Below are 21913 nucleotides of genomic sequence, written 5' to 3'. Positions count from 1 at the left end.
ACAACAACGATAATTATTCAGCAGGTGTACAAAGGCTCCTCTGAACAACGTCCAAGGAGGAAAACACACAGAAAGGGAATGAAGAATCGATCATCTCTACCTATTAAGCTCAAGTGTCCTAAACTGTTTGAGGTGGATGATCAAATCAATCCTGTCCTGCTGATATATGATGAACCAGGCTGAGAGCAGGAGAAACAATTTTGGTGGCCCAGCAAATGGGCAAATTTTGAAGTTTGCATTTTCAGGCTTTTATGTTTGTAATTAAGTTCTTTTACAGTTTTATGTTGTATGCTTAGTTGACTCCATGCCCAATGGACACTAGGCAAATGTTTTTAAAGCTTGTTTTGTAGGAAGGCATTGGTCTGCAGTTCTTGAGACCTCGCAGGGAGGATCTCATCCCCAGAAGGAGCCAGTGTTAGCTCTGCTACAAACTTCAGTATTTGGAGGACCAATGTTCAGATCGGCCATGTGTTTACGCTCAGAGGGGGAGATCGCAGCAGTCTTTTTCTCCATTTTCCTTCATCTTCTCTTTTCCCATAGCCCTGCCATCTTTGTTTTCCTCTTAAAGCCTCCTCATTTCCCGTGTACAACCCCCGAAATCCACTAAAGACCCATATTTCCTTAGCCCCATGCACCAAGTTCAAACGGTCATATGACTGTGACCATGTGACTGCGCACTCTTCTTAAGCCCCTTTTCCTTCATCGCAATCGCAACTTTCCGCAGGTCTCTCATAAGCCGTGTCCTTAATAATCATCGATTGCTGATCACCGATTGCCGATCACCGATTGCCCCTTCGGACGCGACATGACTTTAAGCTGCAGCTAATTCTTTTATCGGGTCCGCAGTCTCGTCGCTATCGGCGATCGCATCTGTAAAAAGGCTTCCGCTCCCCTTGTCTTCCCGATGCGATGTTGGAATCATTTCTCCGCCGTCCGATCAATCCTGACAATCCAACGGCCCGCGCCCAATCGCTGATCGCAATCGCATCTTTGTGTAAAGGGCTCCCCTCTGTGACTTCCTCTGATGCGATATTGCGTTAGCCGTTGGATCTGGTTGCCCGAGATCTAACGGACAATGTCTGTTCGCGCCCGCTTCCGAACTGCCGATGCGATATTCATTGGCGATCGCAAGTCGCAGGGTCAGGGCTTGTTGTTAACGTAAACCACTCCACTCCGCCAATGCGATATCAGGTTCCGGACCCGATTCAACTCGTTGCTCACTTGTATAAAATTTCAAGTCCGCTTTTCCGCCTCCGACAGTGTATTTGCGTGTAACTCAGTCTTTCTGCCTTTTGCGCTTCCCGATAGTGTATCCCTTCATCGGCCGATCATTCATTTTATCCAACGATAATCGTTGATCCCACTTCCACCTGTTTCCTCCCGTTGAGCTATATCTGTCGTCCGTCTGTTTCATCCAACGGCTCAGTTTCGTTGTTCCCGTTTCCTCCCTGTAGCCATTGCAAAGCGCTCTCCGCCGTTGACCCACGATATTCAACGATGGATCTTCCTCCATGCTGCCCGTGTCCATAGCCTGTCCTGTGCTGCCGAAGACGGCCATCGTTTACCACACAGCGCAGTTATTTTTCAACCACCGCTTTCAACAAACAGAATGGCCAAGACGAAGAGGACGAGCCTCGAGCAGTTAAATACATTTATCAGTGATGGGTTTCTTTCAGCCGACATTCCACCTGCTCATGAAGGACAACAGAATATCAGAAAGGATCAATTTTGTTTACTGACATAGTCACGCTATAGCAGAGACCCATACCAAGCAGTTAGAGCGGTTGGTGATCCATTATGATCCCTTCACGTGTAGGTTAGCAGAGATATTTTGTAATGTAACACCATATATACCCAGAACAGAGATGTAATCGATTGATGAGTGTTAGATGAAGAGAACCCTGTTGTAAGGTTCAACTTTTGGAGACTGTAACTACTTTGTAACCTGCAGCGTCTGGTCTTCATTTCCAGCTAATACAAGCTTCTTTTGCTGTTTATTGCTCACTTTCCACTTCTCTTTCTTGTTCCAGGATGTGCCTGTTTGCATTTGTTCTATTGTTGTGAACGTTTAGCATCAGAGGGGCTGTCATCCCACCTCTGTGTTAGGATTTGGCATGTATCATAGAACATGTGTGCAGGTTTCTGTTGTTTAATGCATAGAGAGCTGTCATCCTGTCTGTGCATTAGAAACTAGATTTACAGACCTCTTAACTGGTTGCAGCCGGCCATCACAGGGTCCTGTGCATCTGCTGGTGTGGTCAGTCTTCTCCATTATCACCTTATCCTCAAACTGTGAGTAATAGGTGGTTAAAAGCCTTGTAGTCTGGGGGTGTTCACCCATGTCTGGGGTCAATCATAGTAGAAGTGGTTATCTGGCTTGAATATGCAGCATTTGTTCCATTCATCCACCATTTATCCAACTATATTTGGTTGAATTTGTAATGTTCCCGAGCATCACCGATATGCAACCTAGGTGAGTTTCTTGGGGTGATAACAGGCTCAACCCCATCACTAATAAGTAATATAATTGTTAATATCTCTAAATACCAGAGTCTCCAAGGTATAAGTACATGCACCACCCTCATATTCTTTAAATAATGTTACTCGCATTCCTATATCGTTGGAAAACACCGTATTTTGATCACTCCAAATATATATACATAAACTCTAGGATGTGCGTATTCGTTTGACAAAATGGCGTACAAAATTTTCATATAGAATATATATACACGTTGGAAGAAAGTGGTTGACTGAAGACGGTCCCTTCTCAGCATTATATTTGTATTTTTGATGACTTTATAGATACAACGATTTTTGTCGCTGACTTAATATATGTCTGGTTTAGCAGAATTGTCGAGATCTCTGGAGATTTTGAAATGAATATAATTATGCTATTAAGCAACAACTGTTCTTGAAAGTTTGAAGCAACGTCAGCTCAGACCGCATGGCCTTTAATCCCGTAAGAAGCTAAGGATTTCGAGGGAAGATTGTCATGGCTTGTGAGAAAAATTGTATTGCTAAGCGGCTCATCCTTAATTTCACACCGTGCTTTATAAAGTTGTTCTTGCAGGTCTAAAAGAAAAGAAAACATTAGATTTGATTGTTATGGGTAAAATTGGGATTGAATTTTGTAATAGATTGTTTAGTTTATGATGTATGATTATAAATTAGAATTTTAAATTTATATGATATTAGAAATTTAGATAATGATATTCATATCAATGATCATGCTTTGCAGCTTTTCAATTCAAACCCAATTGTCATAGTGGACTCAATTAATAAATTATATTTTATATTTATAAGTTTTTAAGACCCTGACGCTCCCCCATGTTTCCTAAAAAATGGTGGGGAGCTTTTGCATAGGCCACTCCCGCACCTCCTCGCTCCCTCGCCCCCTCGTCCCGGAACCTTGGTGGAACATTGCATAAACCATTATGACATTGATGATAACTGAAGAAAGAATATAAACCATAAATGCAGAGGACAAGCCAAGACAAGAGAACAAAAAATTGGCTCAAGCCAGGGAAAAACCCCAAGATGGGGAAAACCCTTGATCAATCTTCCTTATTATTAATATCAAGTGCTCAACAGAGAGAGAGTACAATAATTCTAGGTCAAATATACTTGACAAAATTGCAGATAGATTGATGGCCCAAAAATTGTAATTCCAAAGGAGATGAACTTAGCACTGGAGTCAAATTGTTGTACAAGCATAATCTGATTAGAGTTGCTTTCATTTCATAGCTATATATACATACCTCTGATTCTGAATATACTGCTGTATTTTTCACCACAAGTTAGGGCACCCATCAAACATGAAGCAGTCCTCTTTAACCCACTCAATCTCCTCGAAGCTGCCTCCTAACAACTGCGGCTAGACTTCCTTTATCTCAGTTCCAACTTGCGGTTGTCCAGGGCTAATTACTAGTGCCAAACTACCCTCATGGTACCCTGATCTGAGGTAGGTAAGGCCTGCAGCCTACCTGAACTTTCTTCTATGGCTGCGACTACATGAAACAGGGCTAAACCACTTCAGAATCACACTAACAATCATCGTAGAGAATGCGGCTGCCTACAACTGCTCTTCAGGATCTGCAAGAGAACAAAACCCATACAATATCTGCTTAGAAGTTGCCTCATACCCTGCAGCTATCTTCTGCTTCTCTGTGGCCTTCAAAATGACCCTAACAGTCCCCAATCTTTCTTGCCTAGTCCTCTTCCTGAGCTCAGCTACCTCATGGATGAATCTCTCATGAGATGATCGGTGCAAATGAGGTTGGAGGTCACCTTAATTTATAGAAATTGGTGCAGGTCAAGGGACGTGTCTATTGGGCTTGATGAGCCAACATAGAGGAAAAGTCGACCTAGGTAATTTATAGGTGAGAACATAAATTCAAAAACTAATTTCTCCTTATGCAAATTTGTCGATCTTTAGGTCGATTTTGGTCCTCTCGAAAAGAGGAATTCAATGCCATAATTATCTTCTTCAAATGAGCTTCCCAAAGTGGAATTTGGCCCTAGTTGCCAATTTTAACATGTTGCCACAAGATGCTTCTATCTCTCCTTATCAACGAAATCTGTAACATCAACCAATCCAAGCATGCTTCTGAAATATTCAAACTTCTTATTCAGAAGAGATTTCATTAACACGTCAGCTACCTGTTCATCTGTCGGAATATGTTGTAGCTTCACGACCCCATCTTGTACCAAACTTCTAATGTAATGGTAGTTTTTATTGATATGCTTTGTCCTGACATGGAATACAGGGTCTTAAAACATCTTGATGTTTCTTTGATTATCACAATTTATTACTGTAGGAATTAGAGGCTTTCCTAACAAATCTGATAAGAGTTTTCTTAACCATACAACTTCTTTTTCTACTTCACATGCAACAACATATTCAACTTCAACACTACTTAACGCAACGGGATCTTGTTTTTTACTTGTCCATGAAATCATTGTAGATCCCAAATTGAAACAACCACTGGTAGTGCTTCTCCCATCAATGTCACTGCCACCCCAATCGGAATTGGTAAAACCTGTTAAGTTAACTTCCTTTCCATCATACTTCAGGTAGTGATGAATTGTTTCACGTAGGTATCTCAAGATATGCTTGACAACTATCCCAGTGGTCATGATGAGGCTCCAACTGAAATTGACTAAGCACATTTACAACAAAGCATATATCAGGTCTAGTATTTACCAAGTACATCAAAGAGCCTACCAACTTATGATAGCTTGTAAGATCAACGAGACTAGAGTCAAAGCTTCTCAACTTCTTGAGATTTGTGATCATGGGAGTGGTCATGGGCTTGGAACCCATGATACCGAACTTTTGTAACATCTTGATTATGTACTTTCCTTGACCAATATATATTTCACCGAGTTTTTGCCAAACTTCCAAGCCCAAGTAGTAATGCACGAGTCCCAAATCTTTCATTTCGAATTCAGCTGCCAACATTTTATTGCATTCTAGAATTCCGCACTCCACACCTATAATAAATAAATCATCCACATATATAGAGTATAATAATTGGTTCATTCTTCACTATCTTGATGTAGAGGTTTGCATCGACAAAACTTTTGACGAACCCAATCCTTAACAGATCTGCATCCATCCTTGCATACCAAGCCCTAGGAGCTTATTTCAAGCCATATAAAGTTTTCTTTAGTCTGCAAGCATAAGTATCTCTACTATTTATCTCAAAGCCTTTCATTTGTTCAATATATACTTCTTCATCAATGGTTCCATTTAGAAATGTTGTTTTGACATCCATTTGATGGATATTCCATCCCATAGTAGCAGCTAATGGAACCAAAGATCTAAGAGTAGTGTACTTGGCAGTGGGAGCAAAGGTTTCTTCATAATCTATTCCTTCCTTTTGAGATAAACCCCTTGCAACAAGTTTGGCTTTGTATTTTTCTATGCTTCCTTCTACGACATGTTTGATTTTGTAAATCCATTTGGAAGTGATAACAAATTTGTCACTAGGTCTAGGAACGATTTCCGAAATCCCATTCAGTTGAGAATTCAATAGGGAAGTGATTATGATTAATTATATTTACTTGATAACTGCTTGTGATGTTCTTTTACTTATTATCTTTGTTCCTTATTATTGTATTTTTGAATCATCAACCAGCTACCAAAACAGGAAGAACAAGAACATGGAATATAGGCTGCAAGCTAGGGCCAAAACCTCTCCACTTGAGAGGAAGACCTACAAATCTCTTCACTTCCTTATAGATTCTTTAATCGACGAATTCCAAGACCTTAAGGCTGACTTCAAAACCCTCCAAGACCAAGACCAATCCTCCGGATGATGTGCTAACCTTGATCCTATCAAACCTAGACAAATCTCTTCCAACAACACTTCTTTGACCTCTAACTGCAGAAATTTCGGCCTCCACTGCAGCTATGAAATTTCGGCCCCCAACAGTTGTTGGTGCCACACATGTGAGCTTCGATATGTCTTCTGAGCCCTCCTTTTACCTTCGCTTGACTTTTCCTTTCTTTAGGAGCATGAGGATTACCCTTGGTGACCTTCACTTGACCAACTTGTCTCCTCTTCTCCAAGATCGAACTTGAAGATAGAAACCCTAGGTCTTGCTACAGAAACCCTAGTTCTCCTTAGCACGTGTGAAAGAAAATAGACCAAACAAAAGATCCTCTTCGTCCTCTTCTTCCTTCGTTGCCTTTTCCTTCCTCTTCCTTTGCTAGAATGAGTGGTGAGTCAATGTACTTCAAGTGGAATGAGTCCTCTTCTATTTATATGCTTCTTCAAAGGTGGATGTGGCTCTTCCTTTATGCTGACTTGCTAGCTGCTAGGCCAATTTGGTCTTGGAGGGTATCTGGACCCTTTTTAAGACAAAAATATTTTTCTTTACAAGTTACAATGTGCTCAATGGGATCTTTAACTTATGACAATGACTCTTAATTTCTTGACCTAGGACACACCCTAGAAGCATTCAATGGTTCTTGACCTATAAAATAAAAGACCTTGAGCATGAAACCCATGCTCCAAAATAATAATAATAATTTTTCTTTCATTTTATAATTTACAAGAATCAAAAATATATTTCATACTTATGAAGACCAAACCTAGTTACACATTCTTCAAGATAGATTGATATTCTTCCTACATTTCTTTCGTCCATTCTTCTTGACGAGTGACTTCTTCAAAGGTAGTTGGTTCTGGTTTGATTAACTTCGTCATGTATGTTGCATATCGTGAGTATATTTTTCAATCTTTCGCTTTCTCTGAAAGATCCTTTAGTTGCTCCATGTCCTTCGGCATCTTCAATTGTAGCTTTTAACCAATTTGGTCTCTTCTTTGTTTTGGGAATAATTATAGGTTGAAAAGGCTCACTTGGTCCTTCTTCCTCTTCTTCTTGGTTTGTAGGCACCTTACCATGTTACTCTTCTTCATCAAATAGTGGTACATCTTCTTCATTGGATTTGATTGGTATATCCTTGGATCTTTTGTAGGCATGGTTTTCATCAAATATAACATCCTTGCTAACTTCGATTTGTCTTCCTTCTTTGATGTAGATTCTATAAGCCTTTGATGAAAGGCTATAACCAATGAAGATACCTTTTATACTTGTAGAGTCTAACTTCTTTCGCTTGTCTTTTGGAACATGGATGTATGGGAATTCAAGTGTGTGATTGTGAGAATACCAATTGAACTTATTTAGTGTTTTTCATAGTTGTAGAATTGTTGATTCCAAAGGTTGAGGCTTGAGGCACATTTTTGTAGAGAATACTATGAGTTTGAATTTCTCAACTATTATTTATTCGTTTATTAGGGAAAATAAAATGAAATTGCGTGAAACATTCATTATAATAGTATCTATACAAACATTTGAGCTAGTATAGTATAACATAGATGTCTGTATAGGTTTCCCTTGTTACTCTCACATATTGTAATGGAAATTATTTCAAGGGAAAATAACATTATTTTTATTTTTGGGTAGTTTACTCTAAATTGTCTTTCTTTAGGTATGTGTTTGGGACAAATAGTGTCTTTCCTTTATGACACTTTTCCTTGTTTATCCATCTTTCATGTTTGTTTTGCTTCCTTTCATTTTCTCTAGGATAACAAGCATGCATTTAATTTGGAGTTAGAGAAAGCAAAACACATACACACTCTTTTGTTTCATTTGTCAGGATGTAAATTGTTTGGCAGGTTTGACAACAAAATATTTATTGTTATGTAGCATTTATGCAACTTTATACTTGGGAGTAACTCTTGGATGGCCATTGGTTCAGTGCCAACTCATTGTGAGTGCCATGTGGGCTGTCTTTTTCTACAAAGAGGTGACATCTAGAACTGGAGCGGCCTTACTAATTGTATCATCCATTGTGGTGGTCTTAGGTGCTATCATGCTATCACAATTTGGATCAATTGGGTGACATACCAACTTATGATTGTATCATGTCCTTTCCTTGTATTTTGTGGTATACAATTATTTCTTGTGAGAGTGTAAATGAAACATTCACTTTATATTTGTTTTTATTCATATGCTATTTTAGAAAATAGAAGCCCAATATTTGGGTAGGATATTGTGTAAAAAAACCTATTTATACTCCAATCCTGAATTATCAGTATGAGATAGGCCATAATAATAACTGTAGAAGTAGAGCTTTCTACCATTATATTAGACTTAATAATGATCACTACAACTAATTTTCAAAAACCTTATTAAAAGTTGAAGTGAAGCTATAAATTAACATGCCATGATATTGACATATCTTTATTTGTAAAAAGTGACAATTGTCCAACATCTACATGTAATTCAGTTGAAGTAATGAAGTTTTATAGATTATTTTGTCATATCTCATTTAACAATAACAGAATCACCGCTTTAAACACATTTATAAAAGCTCCACCCTTGCAAATAAAAACCCATGAACTCAAAGCAGTTGTTGTTAATCATAAAGTAAATGATTACTTCCAAAGATTTAGGATTAACGACCCATTGACCTTTCTCTTGCAATGAAATGCGGTAGAATACTCATCCTCTCAAATATTAATCCCCAAATTTTTATGTGTCCTAGCCTACCAATTTTGACCATATGTCTGTGTCATGACAAACTCGAGCTTGGGTACTAGAACATTGATGCCATAACATGTAATTGAGAACTTATAAAACAATGATCCTCATAACTTAAGCATAATGATGAAACTGCTAAGCCATTGGAAGAATTTCCTATTTATGTTCTAGAGGCTAATCATACCAATAATAGACTTAAATCCATAATGAATATTATGTATGTTTGATATGATGATTCTTTCTCTTAGTTTCAATAAGCAAGAGCATGAAAACAAAAGCTTGCTTTGCTCATTTATTTACATTGACTTTTGTAAGTTTGTCAATATAATTTCATGTTTTATCTAGGGAAAACTAAAGCTTTCTTTGCTCATTTATTTACAGTATAAGTTTGTAAACATAATTTCATTTTTTTATGTAGGGAAAACTAGTATTACAATACAATGACATTTGTGAGCATAATTTTGTAACTTGAGAGTATATTGTAATGTACCCAATGCCCTCTATGCACCATTCAGGAAATGAGGTAGTTTTTAAACCACCATTTTTCTCCAAATTTGTTGCTTTTATACCATATTTGTGAATTCATATCTTGATACCTTTCCTCGTTGCCCTACTATTAATTAATTAACCTACACTATAATGAAGGATTTATATGATAAAATTTAACCATTTAGTGGCCATGTCACCATAAATTTAAAATGCATATTTACACTTGCATTAAGCCACACAACCCAATGTCCAAGTTCACAATCAAATTTTCCCTTACAATAGTACCAATCCATAATCCTCTTTCACCATAAATCTAAACAATCCAAGGAATGAGAACCCCTTCTTTGCTAAGCAATCTCTTAGGTTATCCAACTTCCCTTTAGGGCTTCAACAGACACTGGCCAAGGAATTTCATTGCTGGGATTCTCAATTTTAGTTGAATTCCTTAATGAGAACAATTACCATTGCATGGAATCTTCATTTTCTTCATAATTCATAGAAGTAACTGGGCATATTTTTTGCAACAATTTTATGGACACCTGTACTCATAGTTAACTTTCTCAAATTTCCCCAACATAATGGTACTTTGAGCTCTTGCAAATTTTCCAAATGAATGGAAATTCAAACTCCCCTAACAATTAAAAATTCCCCAACATAATGGTACTTTCTTAAATTTCCCCAACATAATGGTACTTTGAGCTCTTGCAAATTTTCCAAATGAATGGAAATTCAAACTCCCCTGAAAATTAAAAATTCGAGTTACCCCACTGATTGACAATTCATATTGGAATGGTAGTTTGAATAGAAGTGTCATTCCAACCATCTAGTCATTCGACTCCCCAACAATTTGAATTTTCTTTTGGCATGGCTAAAATGACATAGTAAAACTGACATGGCATGATGGGGTCGTATCTCTATGTAGATCTCACATACTTCCTTCACATGATTAATCCCTAGATTAGAATAAAATAACACATGGATTAAAAGGCAATAATTAAACAAGCTTAAGGACTTGGGATAAATTAAAATAATATTATCTTCTTTTGAGTCCCGTTGAGCCCCCTAAGGCACCATTGACTTTACCCTCTTACGGAGTCATAGCTCCTCATTTTTTGTCTTTCATTTTGCACGTGATGCATGTTAACAAGTGTGTACAAATTACAGTTGTTTGGCTTATAGCCATTCATCATAAATATATTTATATCATTGGTTCAGGGATCAAAACTAGAGTATTACGCACCCCTCCCCCTAAATTTTGCATCATTTTCGATGTACATTATCATTATGTACAATGCCAATGCTTTTTACATTTTTTTTTTCGAAATAAGTGTGGATATGCTTCACATAGTGTTGTCCAACTCCCACATTGTTTTTCAAGGTTGTAGGGAGTCCATTATGTTGAAGAATGTAACTAGTTTCGGTCTTCATAATTGTACCTGAGTCATGATATATTGTATTTGTCTAAAGGAAGAAAAATATTTTTTTGTTATAAAAGTAATTGACTTATTAAAGCATGGGTTTCTTGCTTGGGTCAATGGTCAATAGGTCAAAGCACCTATTGAGTGCCCTAGGATTTTTTTGTTGAGCCAAAGTCAAAGTTTTTATTTAAGAGACCCTTCTTAGGGCTCATTGTGTCGAAGACAAAATTATTTTATTGTTAAAATTAAATATTATTCCTCCTCCATCAAGTCAACCTCATGATCAAACCTGTCCACTTTGCAAAGGTCACATATATAGAGCATTCAACCTTGTGAAGTGATAGCAAATTTTCATCATCTTTGATCCACAATTTCAACAAAAAGAGGAGTCCGATATAGAAGGAAGTTTTCTTATGATTACAGGACCAAAGTTTCTTATGATTACAAGACCGCAACTTCTTATGATTATAGGACCAAGGTCTCTTATGATTATAGGACTGAAGTTCTCTATGAGTACAAAATCAAAGTTTGTTAAAATAATTCCAGGACTGAACTTATTTATGGTTGCAGGAGCCGAAGGTACAAGACAATAAAGAGGGCCAAGTATACTGAAGAATTATTTGATGTAGACTTATGAAGAAATGAATCAGTAGATGGTTTGCTTCTTGAAAGGCTGATTTGATGGATGGAGGATGTTTTTAGCCAATGTCAATTGGGTCTTGGTCATCTCAACTTGATATTACTAGTAGAAGAGTTTGATTGGGTTTTCCCCCTTGTTAGGGGTTTTTCTTTCGCTGAGTGCCTACATCTTGTGTCCCTTTTCTTGTGTTCATGATCTTCATTTGTTTTGGCATTTGTCTTGATGATGGATAGAATACTAATATAATGAAAAGAACTAAAATACATCACAAGAACTTGTCAACTTAAGAGAAATTATTTAAGAACCCTAATCTAAATATTGCCCTAGATTTCTCAACATGGGATCAAAGCTTGGTTCATTGGCATAAGGGAAGTTAGAAGGTCACTACAATAGTAATTGGCTTCAAGTCAAAGCAAAAAAGTTGTTTACCTACACCAAGCTCCCAGAAGAAAGAAATTCTAGGCACATTTGTAAGCCCATTCCACAGTGACTAGGACATGAGTTTGATCTAGAGAACGAGAAGATTTGAGGAGCATAGAGGCTTTGTTCCAGAGATATGAGAAGCTAGGAAAATAACTTTTTGAAGATCAAGAAGCCTGAAAAGAAGAAAGAAGTCTTGTACCCGAGTCATAAGGTCTGGAATCTCCATCACAGATCATAATTTTGTTGTTATCTCCATCAAAGATCCGAATTCTATTTAGAACATTGTGCTTCTTGGTGGTTGATCGAAACAAGTTAGAGGCGTATCTTTGGTGGACTAGAAGTATCCCTTGTAATCAGTTAAGGAAGCTAGAAGAACGGATTGTTTAAAAGACTTGTTGGCATATTCTTGGAATGCCTAACATGAAGCTACAACAACCTTAAGGACCATTGCTATCACTAAAAAGAGACCCGTGAATATATATATATATATATATATATATATATATATCACTAAAAAGAGTCTCTTTTATGCTGTTATATTGTTATTCACAAGTCTCTTTTTAGTGAGATATATATATATATATATATATATATATATATATATATAGAGAGAGAGAGAGAGAGAGAGAGAGAGAGAGAGAATATGCCAACAAGTCTTTTAAACAATTTGTTCTTCTAGCTTCCTTAACTGATTACAAGGGCTAAGACGAGACCCCTATAAGAAGCAAAGAAGCTAACCTAGGAAGGATAGAATAATATATTGGGCTACTTGAGAGATCTATTCCAATGGTTATGGGAACTCTATCCATAGAGTTTCAACTGTGGATCTGTACTGATCATTTTCAAGTCCAGAAGAGTGCATTCCTTTGGAGGATCAAGGCTGGAAAAATAGAATTTTTGTAATTATGGAGGATTGCGGTACGCAGACCTTGAGGTACGTATAATTGTTTTCATACACATAATTTTCTAAACCTTATTAAATTAAAGTTTTTGAAATCTCTTTTGGTTCTAAGGTTTGTAGTGTTGAAAATTGTTGAGAATCCTAGTTGAGAAACATTAATCCCTTTCTATGTTTTCTACTAGTATGAGAAACCCCCAAATTTGATGTTTTGAAAGACAACTTTTAGAATCTTAAAGGTTAAAAATTCTAGGACTATCTCCCTTCATATTAAGTCTATGAAATCCCAAGTATTGTACTTGTATATTTTTGGTATTGCTTGTCAATAAATATTGCAGGATGCAAAAATAAGGTAAGCATGCTGATCCTTGGACACAAGTTGAATCATATGGAAATATACCATGAAGATGCTAAGAGGGAGTCCTTCAATAAGGAAACCCTACAAGGTTTGTAAAAGGAGCAACTCAAGGTATGTTCAAAAGTTCACATGGTTTATAGCTAGTCTTCCTCACATAAAAATGTATGATTATTTTGGAATTTACTATACACTACTAACTCTCTCATGTCTAGGTTTTTGAATCATAAGGATTCTTGTTAGGGTAATTAATCATTAGATTGAAACTACCCTTATCACACTATCTCTTTGATCATTTTTGGTGAAATCCTAACCTTTAGGGTTCACTATAAATCTCTAGCGTCTTGATGCTTATGGTATGTTGAGAATGAAACCCTTAGTTTACTTAAGGTTTGTTGATAAAGTCTAGAAAAACATTCTACTCTTGATGTTTATGGTTTATGAAACCCTAGCCTTTTAGGGTTTGTCAATAATATCTAAATCAAATAATAAAATCCTAGATTTTAGGGCTTGGTGAATTTAGGTTTATGTCAAAACCCATGTAATAGTCAGTCTTAGGAATGAAAACTTGGGTGTATGAGCTTTCGCAGATTGAAGTCCTAGTTTTATTAAATTTGTTGTATATCTAATTTTTGAAGTTAGATATACAAGGCAATAAAAACCCTAGTACGAGATTTATACAAGAGTGAATCCCTAGATATGAAATGTTAATATGTTAACTTGATTGTTGATATCTTTCATTAATGAAATCTAGGGTTTGTGACAAAACCCTATTAAAGCTTGACATGAAATTCTAGGGTATAATATTGAGAATGTAGAGTGTTATGATTGGATTGCTAACTTGATTTAGTAGCTAATATGTAAGGCTTTAAGTCTCGATGATGGAATCTAGGGTTTATGACAAAATATCCTAGCAAGTTGTTAAAGTCCAGAACATAGAAGATGTAAACTTCGTTGACTATGAACCTAACTAGATTTAGGTATTTGATGTCTAAAACTTGATTATTTTGATGCTTCCATTGTAATGACATGATTTTGATATAGTTGAATTCATGCTTTTGTATATTGTACTTGGTTGTACTTGCTATTAAAGATTTGCAGGTACATAATCTTCAAGATGTTGATAATTAAAGATGACTCGATAATACTAATGCGCACGATGGAAAAATGGAGATGATGACATTGAAAATGAATAGATGATCTTGTTGCCATAGAAAGGATGATGTTCCTGACTTTGAAAAATTGAAGTTATCTAATGTTTTGATGATGCAAAAAAGAGAGTTTGTGTGGCTGAAAGAAGAAAAATTGTTGATGGACTTATTCCCTCGTTAATAAGAAACTTGGATAAAGGAAAGGTGTATATTTCCTTGGTGGAGAGGGGGCTTGGTTGATAAGTGAATCTCTTCAAGTTGATGACTTGATATAAAGATCATAAAGATGATAGAGATTGGAGAATAACTAAAGCACTACAGACAGGTTGTTCATGATTGATGAAGTTGCAAACAAAACTTGGTTACGTTGAAAGTGATGAGGCTAAGTTTGGTGCTGCTGGAAAATTGAAGGAAGCTACCAACGAGATGTATTTGGATAATATGATGATGATTTAAGCAACATTAGAATAACTAAAGACACCAAAGGTCTGTGCTATATATATATATATATATAGATTGAAAGTTTATTATTGATTGGGATTGTAATTGTGGATGATCTCTCCATAAGAAAGTTGAACGTTTGAAGCATGCTTGGATTGGTGGATATATCTAATTTAGTTAATAAGGAGAGATGAAGCATGTTGGGGTGTCAAGATGCTTGGGAGGACATCTGGTTGGCATATGTGTTGATGTCCTGATCCCAAAGTAGGGAAGGTGGCATTGGTCTTGGAGCTATAACTTTGGATATGCACCTAGATCCATGGGTTGGTGTTAGAGTGGAAGCTTGATGGTAACTAGAGTGGCTGAAGCTTGGAACACTCCTTAGTCCCAACTAGATTAGATACCTTTTTCAAGTATCTAATTTGTAGCACTACGTGTGTTATGAATCTTCGTAGAGTATATCATTTTGAGATCTTCCATGTACCTCTATATATATGTAATTATGAATACCTCCCTAGTTAAGAGGGAGTGTTGAAGAATGTAACTAGTGTCGGTCTTCATAATTGTACTTGAGTCATGATATAATGTATTTGTCAAAAGGAAGATTTATTTATTTATTTATTATAAAAGTAATTGACTTATTAAAGCATGGGTTTCATGCTTGGGTCAATGGTCAATAGGTAAAAGCACCCATTGAGTGCTCTAGGATTATTTTGTTGAGTCAAAATCAAAGTTTTTAAGTAAGAGGCCCTTCTTAGGGCTCATTATGTCAAAGAAAAAAAATTGTTTCATTGTTAAAATTAAATATTATTCCTCCGCCATCAAGTCGGCCTCATGATTAGACTCATCCACTTTGCAAAGATCATATATATAGAGCATTTGACCTTGTGAAGTGACACCTAAATTTCATTATCTTTGATATGCAATTTTAACAGAAAGACGAGTTCAATATAGGACATTTTCTTATGATTACAGGACCACGGTTTCTTATGATTACTGGACCGAAGCTTCTTATGGTTACATGATCAAAGTTCTCTATGAGTACAAAATCAAAGCTTGTCAAAAGAATTGCAGGACTAAAGTTATTTATGGTTGGAGGAGCCAAAGGTACAAGGAATACAGAGGGCCGGGTATCCTAAAGAATTATTTGATGTAGACTTATGAATAAATGAATCAGTAGATGGTTTACTTCTTGGAAGGTTGACTTGATGGATGGAGGATGTTCTTATTCTAAGTCAAAAGGGGCCTGGTCATCTCAACTTGATATTACTAGTAGAAGAGTTTCACTGGGTTTTTCCCCTTGTTCGAGGTTACATCTTGTGTCCCTTTTCTTGTGTTCGTGATCTTCATTTGTTTTGGCATTTGTCTTGATGATGGAAAGAATAATAATATAATGAAAAGAACTAAAATACATCACAAGAACTTGTCAAGTTAAGAGAAATTATTTAAAGAACCCTAAACTAAATGCTACCCTAGATTTCTCAACACATTGGACCTTTACTTGGACTATGATTTTTTTTCTAAGCACAATGACCTTCATCTCCAATACACACATTGGCTATCCTTGGAAGTCTCCTTTTGAGTACAATTTGATCAAAGCCCAGTCACTGACATAGTAATGCTCCTACATGTTCTCTTTCAACATTGACACAAACCACATTATGAACTTTATGGTAGTGGGCAATGCAAACATGTATGCAACACGTTATGGTTCTATACAATATCTCAAATGGGCGATAACATCTGGGCTACTAGCTTAGTTCAACACTCCAATATTGTGTTCCCTTGGTATTATACCTTTATTTGCATAACTATTTTTCCTATTCTATGGTACTTTTAAATTTTGTTTGGCCTTGACCATTTACTCTTCCATTTCTCGGACCAACTTTGGTCCAAGTACTGCTTTGTCTACTTGATTGTCCCAACTAATTGGACTATTACACTTTCTGTTGTACTATGTTTTGAATGGACTCACCTTCTGTGAAGTTTGATATCCATTATATTAAATGGAAATAATCCACCCACTTGAATTGGTTATCCATCACATACATTCTTGACATGTCTTCAATCACTTGATTTACTCACTCAATTTTTACAATTGACTTCTTGCACTAGAATCCATGGAACTATGGTTAAGCTAAAAGTTGTTTTAAAATAATGCTACCAATTTAATGTCAAGTCCCACTAGCAAAATTGGTTGAGGATGGGCCTTGTCAGCAAGGCGACCCAGGATCAAAGCTCGCGGGGGGTGGTTGTGCCCTGTGCTAGGGGAGGAGACATGCTAAAAAATCCAGTCAGCTAAGGGCTGGTGTGGCCCAGGCCGGGTGCGATCCCCTGGTGACTTTGATAGCTTAGATGCCCCTAGTTCACGACTCCTCAAGTCACAAGTCAACCCTGGAGGATCACATACAACTTGACAAACAAACAAAAATGCTACCAATTTAACGAGAACTATAATGAGAAACAAGAACTATAGTCCAAAAAACCTCTATTTTTGTGCAAAAAACATTAAAAGACATCTCAAAATCAAAGAGTGGTGATGTTGCATCACACTTTTCTCGGGTTATAATTCTAGAAATTTTTAGCCATAATATTAAAAACCTGTTAAAATTGGCAACTAGGGCCAAACTCCATGTGGGTCATCTTATTTATGGCAACTGATATTTTTCCTGGATTCCTCTCAATGAGAGGTCTAGGATTGATCTAAAGATCATCTGATTCCAACATGTATTTATGGAGATATGAATTTATTTGTATTACTCGACAATTTGCAAGGTCGACCAGTAAGTAAAATTGTGTTGCACACCCCCAACGAAACTCTAACATGGCATATAAATAGAAGACACGTTATGGCATTATTCACTCATCTCTCATCTCACATTCTTCTCTCTCCTTACTTGATTGGGTACACATAAGGAGCAACATCCCTCACACGCATGGAAGGACAAAGTGATTTCTGATTAGGGCTGCGTTGACCGAGTTTGACCAGGGCTGTAAAAAGATACTTTGACCAATGTTGACCATGGACTCCTATTTGACTGTGGTTTAGGTGTGGCTGCTTCTCCTTGGCAGGTTGCAGATTTTGGCACGAAAATCGAGGTGATCTGACATCAGGTTTGACTAGCGTTGACTGTCAAAAGGTTGACCGCAGATCTGCCTAGCATTGACTGAAGTTTGACTGTAATTTTAGACTGTTTTGGGTTGACTCTTCTTGTTGTTGGATGCTGAGTTGACTAGGATATTGACCGAGCTGATTGGAGGTCAAATTTGAGTTGCTTGACCAACTTTGACTTTGCTGGTTAGGGTTTTGCTGTTGCAGTGATAAAATTATAGAACTGTATATTTGTACTATCTCTCTCTCTGTGCTGAATTATTGAAGATTATAAAATAATTGATCAAAGGGTTTCCCCACATTGGGGTTTGTCCCTGGCTAGCCGCCACATTTGGTGTCTCTTGTCTTGGCTTGTCTTATGTCGATTTGTTTATGTTCTATAAGCATTTTGCTTTATGTTAATGTGATTTATAAATAGTGAAACTGACATTGGGCTAATAAGAAGAAATTGAAGTAAATTGCACTAAGGATAGAACATACCATAACTTAACATGGTATCAGAGCTGAGGTGAAGACAAAGCCCAAGCAAGAACAAGAGCAAGCGAAAGAACAATCACTGAAGATTGTTGGAAAAAATTCTTAAGACTTCATGGGTTCCTCATCACACTTCCCTGCCGAAGACAAGCTCCATGAGAAGTCTGACTATCATGGATGGAAGATGTCTCTCGATCTAACATTGGAAGAGCAGGAAGTGTTGGACTATGTGAGAGGCAGAATTACTGAGCCTCCATCAAATGCACTGGTTGCTGCAAGGAACAAGTGGACAAAGGGTGAAGTCAAAGCAAAGAAGATCATTTAGGATTCTATTGACAAGCGCCTGGTGGCCTATGTTTCTGAGCTGAACACCTCCAAGGAGATCTACCATAGACTTGGTAGCTTGTTTAAAGTTAGTGATGCAAATCAAGTTATCTTCCTAGAAAATAAGTTGAAGGAAATTAAGAAGGGCAAAGATGAGAATATGCAATCCTACTTCTTAAGGATCACCGAGATCAAGAATGGTCTTCTATTGATTAGGGAAGTCATTCCTGATAGGGAATTGACTATCACAACTCTTGGAGGGCTTCCATCTAAATGGTATGTATTTAGAACCACTCTTCTCACCAATAATGTAATTTCGAGATTTGAGGAATTGACGGCACACTGCATTCAAGAAGAGACTAGGATGGAAGAGCAGGAAATGCCTGCATTTAAAGGCAACCCCACTGCTTTCTCCTCTCATGCTAAAAGGAGAAATAATTCCGGGTCTAAATCCAAAGGAAAGGCCAGATTGAAAGGTGGAAGGAAGGGAAGATGTTTCGTTTGCAACAAATTCGGCCACTATGCGGGGGAGTGTCCAAATAGAAAAGACACATCTCATGATGATGATCAAAATCACTCTCGCGACAATTCCAACCACAATCAAATGAATGGCAGGTTCAATGGCAGAGGAAACAGGAATGCCGAAAATCAAGGAAGTGGTCAACGCTCCAAGGAGGCAAGAAAATCCAGGTATGAATCTAAAGTTGTTAATAATAAGAAACATGAATATTATCTGGTATCGGCCCTCTCTACTACTTCTCCTCCCGACTCGTTGGGAAATTGGCTTATTAATAGTGGTGCCTCAAGGCACTTCACTTGTTACAAGGAAGCTCTCTCTAATCTGATAGAGAAGGAGACCAACCTTGAGATTATTCTTGGAGACAACTCCACCTATCTCGTGAAGGGTGTAGGGAATGTTACTCTTTAATTAAATCAAGGTAACACAATTCATTTGCAAGAAGTCCTATATGTACCCGATCTCAAGAAGAACGTGGTGTCCATTTCGATAATGGAAGACAAAGGCTACAAGGTGGCCTTCATTGATGGCAAGGTATGTGTGTCGAAAAAGAATTTTAAAGATGCTTTCACTCTTGGGTTTCAAGTTGACTCTTTGTATCAAGTTGGAGGAAGTTCGTTGGGAGTCATGTCTTGTGACACATCTCTCCAGTCTGAACTATGGCACCAGGGATTTTTCCACCTTCATTATAAGGCTCTACCCGATGTGAGACAAATGGTGAAGGGATGCCCGAGTTCAAAATAGAGCATGAGGGTGTATGTCTGAGATGTGCTGAAGGAAAGCTCAAAAGGGGACCATTCCCCTCAAGCCATAGCAAGACCTCCGACATTTTGTAGTTGGTTCACTCCAACATATCTGGTATGATGCCTGTGAACTCTTTAGGAGGATATTTATATTATCTCACTTTTACAGATGACTATTCTCGCAAGACATGGATATACTTCTTGAAAAAGAAGGATGAAGTGTTCTCCTGGTTCCGTCACTTCAAAGCCTTGATCGAGAATCAAACCGAGAAAAAGATCAAGATCTTAAGGACTGATAATGGGACCGAGTATGAATCCCATGAGTTCCATGACTTTTGCAAAGAGGCTGGCATTAAGAGGGAGACCACTATACCATACACTCCTGAGCAGAATGGTGTGGCAGAAAGGAAGAACCGTATGATTTTGGAAGTTGTTCGTTCCATGCTCCATGATCAAAGACTTCCGAAGTTTCTATGGGCCGAAGTTGCAAACACCACCGTATATGTTCAAAACCGATGCCCTCATCAAGCATTAGATTCGAAGACTCCCAAAGAGATGTTCACCGGTAAGAAACCTGATGTCTCTTATTTTAGATTTTTCGGAAGTCTCGTATATTTTCATGCGCTGACAGAGAAAAGGAGCAAATTGGGTGCATCTGGAAAGAAGGGAATCTTTGTGGGCTATAGCAAAAATTCTAAGGGCTATAGAATCTATGTGGTTGGTCAAAGGGAAGTCGAGATTAGTCATGATGCCACCTTTGACGAAGATATGGCTCTTAGCAAGTTTGACAATCTTCCTATTCTAAGGAAAACTAAAGAAGCTGACATCAGGAAGCCGGATTAAAAGGAAGATGAGATGATGCCCGATGTGGAAGAACCTATGTATCCTATTGATCCCCCTTCGCAAGAGCCTTCCTCTTCTAGGAAGAGGCCCTCATGGCTTATGGAGACACTTGATGATGCTAGAGGACATATTGCACCCGAAGGGACTTTCCGTGAAAGTGAGAAGCCGACCAAGTATCAGGGATACTTGACCATTATAAGCACGATTATTCAAAATGAGTCTTCTTCATTCGAAGAAGCCGTGAGGCATCAAGTATGGAAGGATGATATGAATGAGGAATACAAATCCATCGTGAAGAACGATGTCTGGGATGTGGTCCCCAGACCCCAAGACAAAATAGTTGTCAGCTCGAAATGGCTTTACAAAATAAAGCTTGGAGCTGATGGAAGTGCTGAAATAAGGCTCATTTTGTTGCTAGTGGATTCTCTCGAAAGGAAGGTATAGATTATGACGAGTTATTTGGACCTGTTGCCCGATACACCACCATCTGCTCAATCATAGCCCTTGCTGCTTCACAAAGATGGAACCTACATTAGATGGATGTCAAGACCGCGTTCTTGCATGGTTCGATCAAAGAGGAAGTCTATGTGGAACAACCTGAGGGATGGAGATTCATGATAGGGAATCTCACGTGTGAAGGTTGAAGAAAGCCCTCTATGGGCTGAAGCAAGCACCCCGAGCTTGGTATGAGAGGATTGATAACTACTTGATGAAGTTGGGATTCACTAGGAGTGAAGCCAATCCAAACCTTACTTTAAGGTTGAAGATGATAAGCCTCTCATACTGGTGTTGTATGTTGATGACCTCTTTCTGACAGGTGCAGACCCTTTCATTCAAAAATGTAAGAGGGAGTTGGCTTCCGAGTTTGAGATGAAGGACCTAGGACTGATGCACTATTTCCTAGGTCTGGAAGTCTGGCAGAAGCCAGGGGAGATTTTCCTATCTCAAGGAAAATATGTGGTGAAGATATTGGAGAGATTCGGTATGGTGGACTCAAGCCTGTGACTATCCCGATGGATCTTGACCTCAAG

General features: G+C 37.8%; 1 protein-coding gene across 2 annotated transcripts in view; it reads left to right on the top strand.

Moving 5' to 3' along the window:
* LOC149235958 (uncharacterized) overlaps positions 1-8569 on the top strand; it is a 242057-nt gene extending 233488 nt beyond the window's left edge. The window contains exon 6 of one of the 2 annotated variants that reach the window (XM_089461485.1): positions 8218-8569. In XM_089461485.1, coding sequence (XP_089317611.1) covers positions 8218-8413 — 196 coding nt within the window. In that variant the 3' untranslated portion in view covers positions 8414-8569. The remainder of the gene's footprint in view (positions 1-8217) is intronic. The other variant, XM_089461486.1, reaches the window with a different exon arrangement.
* The last annotated feature ends 13344 nt before the right edge of the window (positions 8570-21913 follow it).

The sequence above is a fragment of the Pinus tabuliformis genome, chromosome 8 (genome assembly GCF_031772625.1).
Source record: "Pinus tabuliformis cultivar Carrire ecotype Pingquan chromosome 8, CPIR1, whole genome shotgun sequence".
Classification (NCBI taxonomy): domain Eukaryota; kingdom Viridiplantae; phylum Streptophyta; class Pinopsida; order Pinales; family Pinaceae; genus Pinus; species Pinus tabuliformis.
Note: the sequence above shows the minus strand (reverse complement) of the source record. Positions and strands in the feature narration are given on the sequence as shown.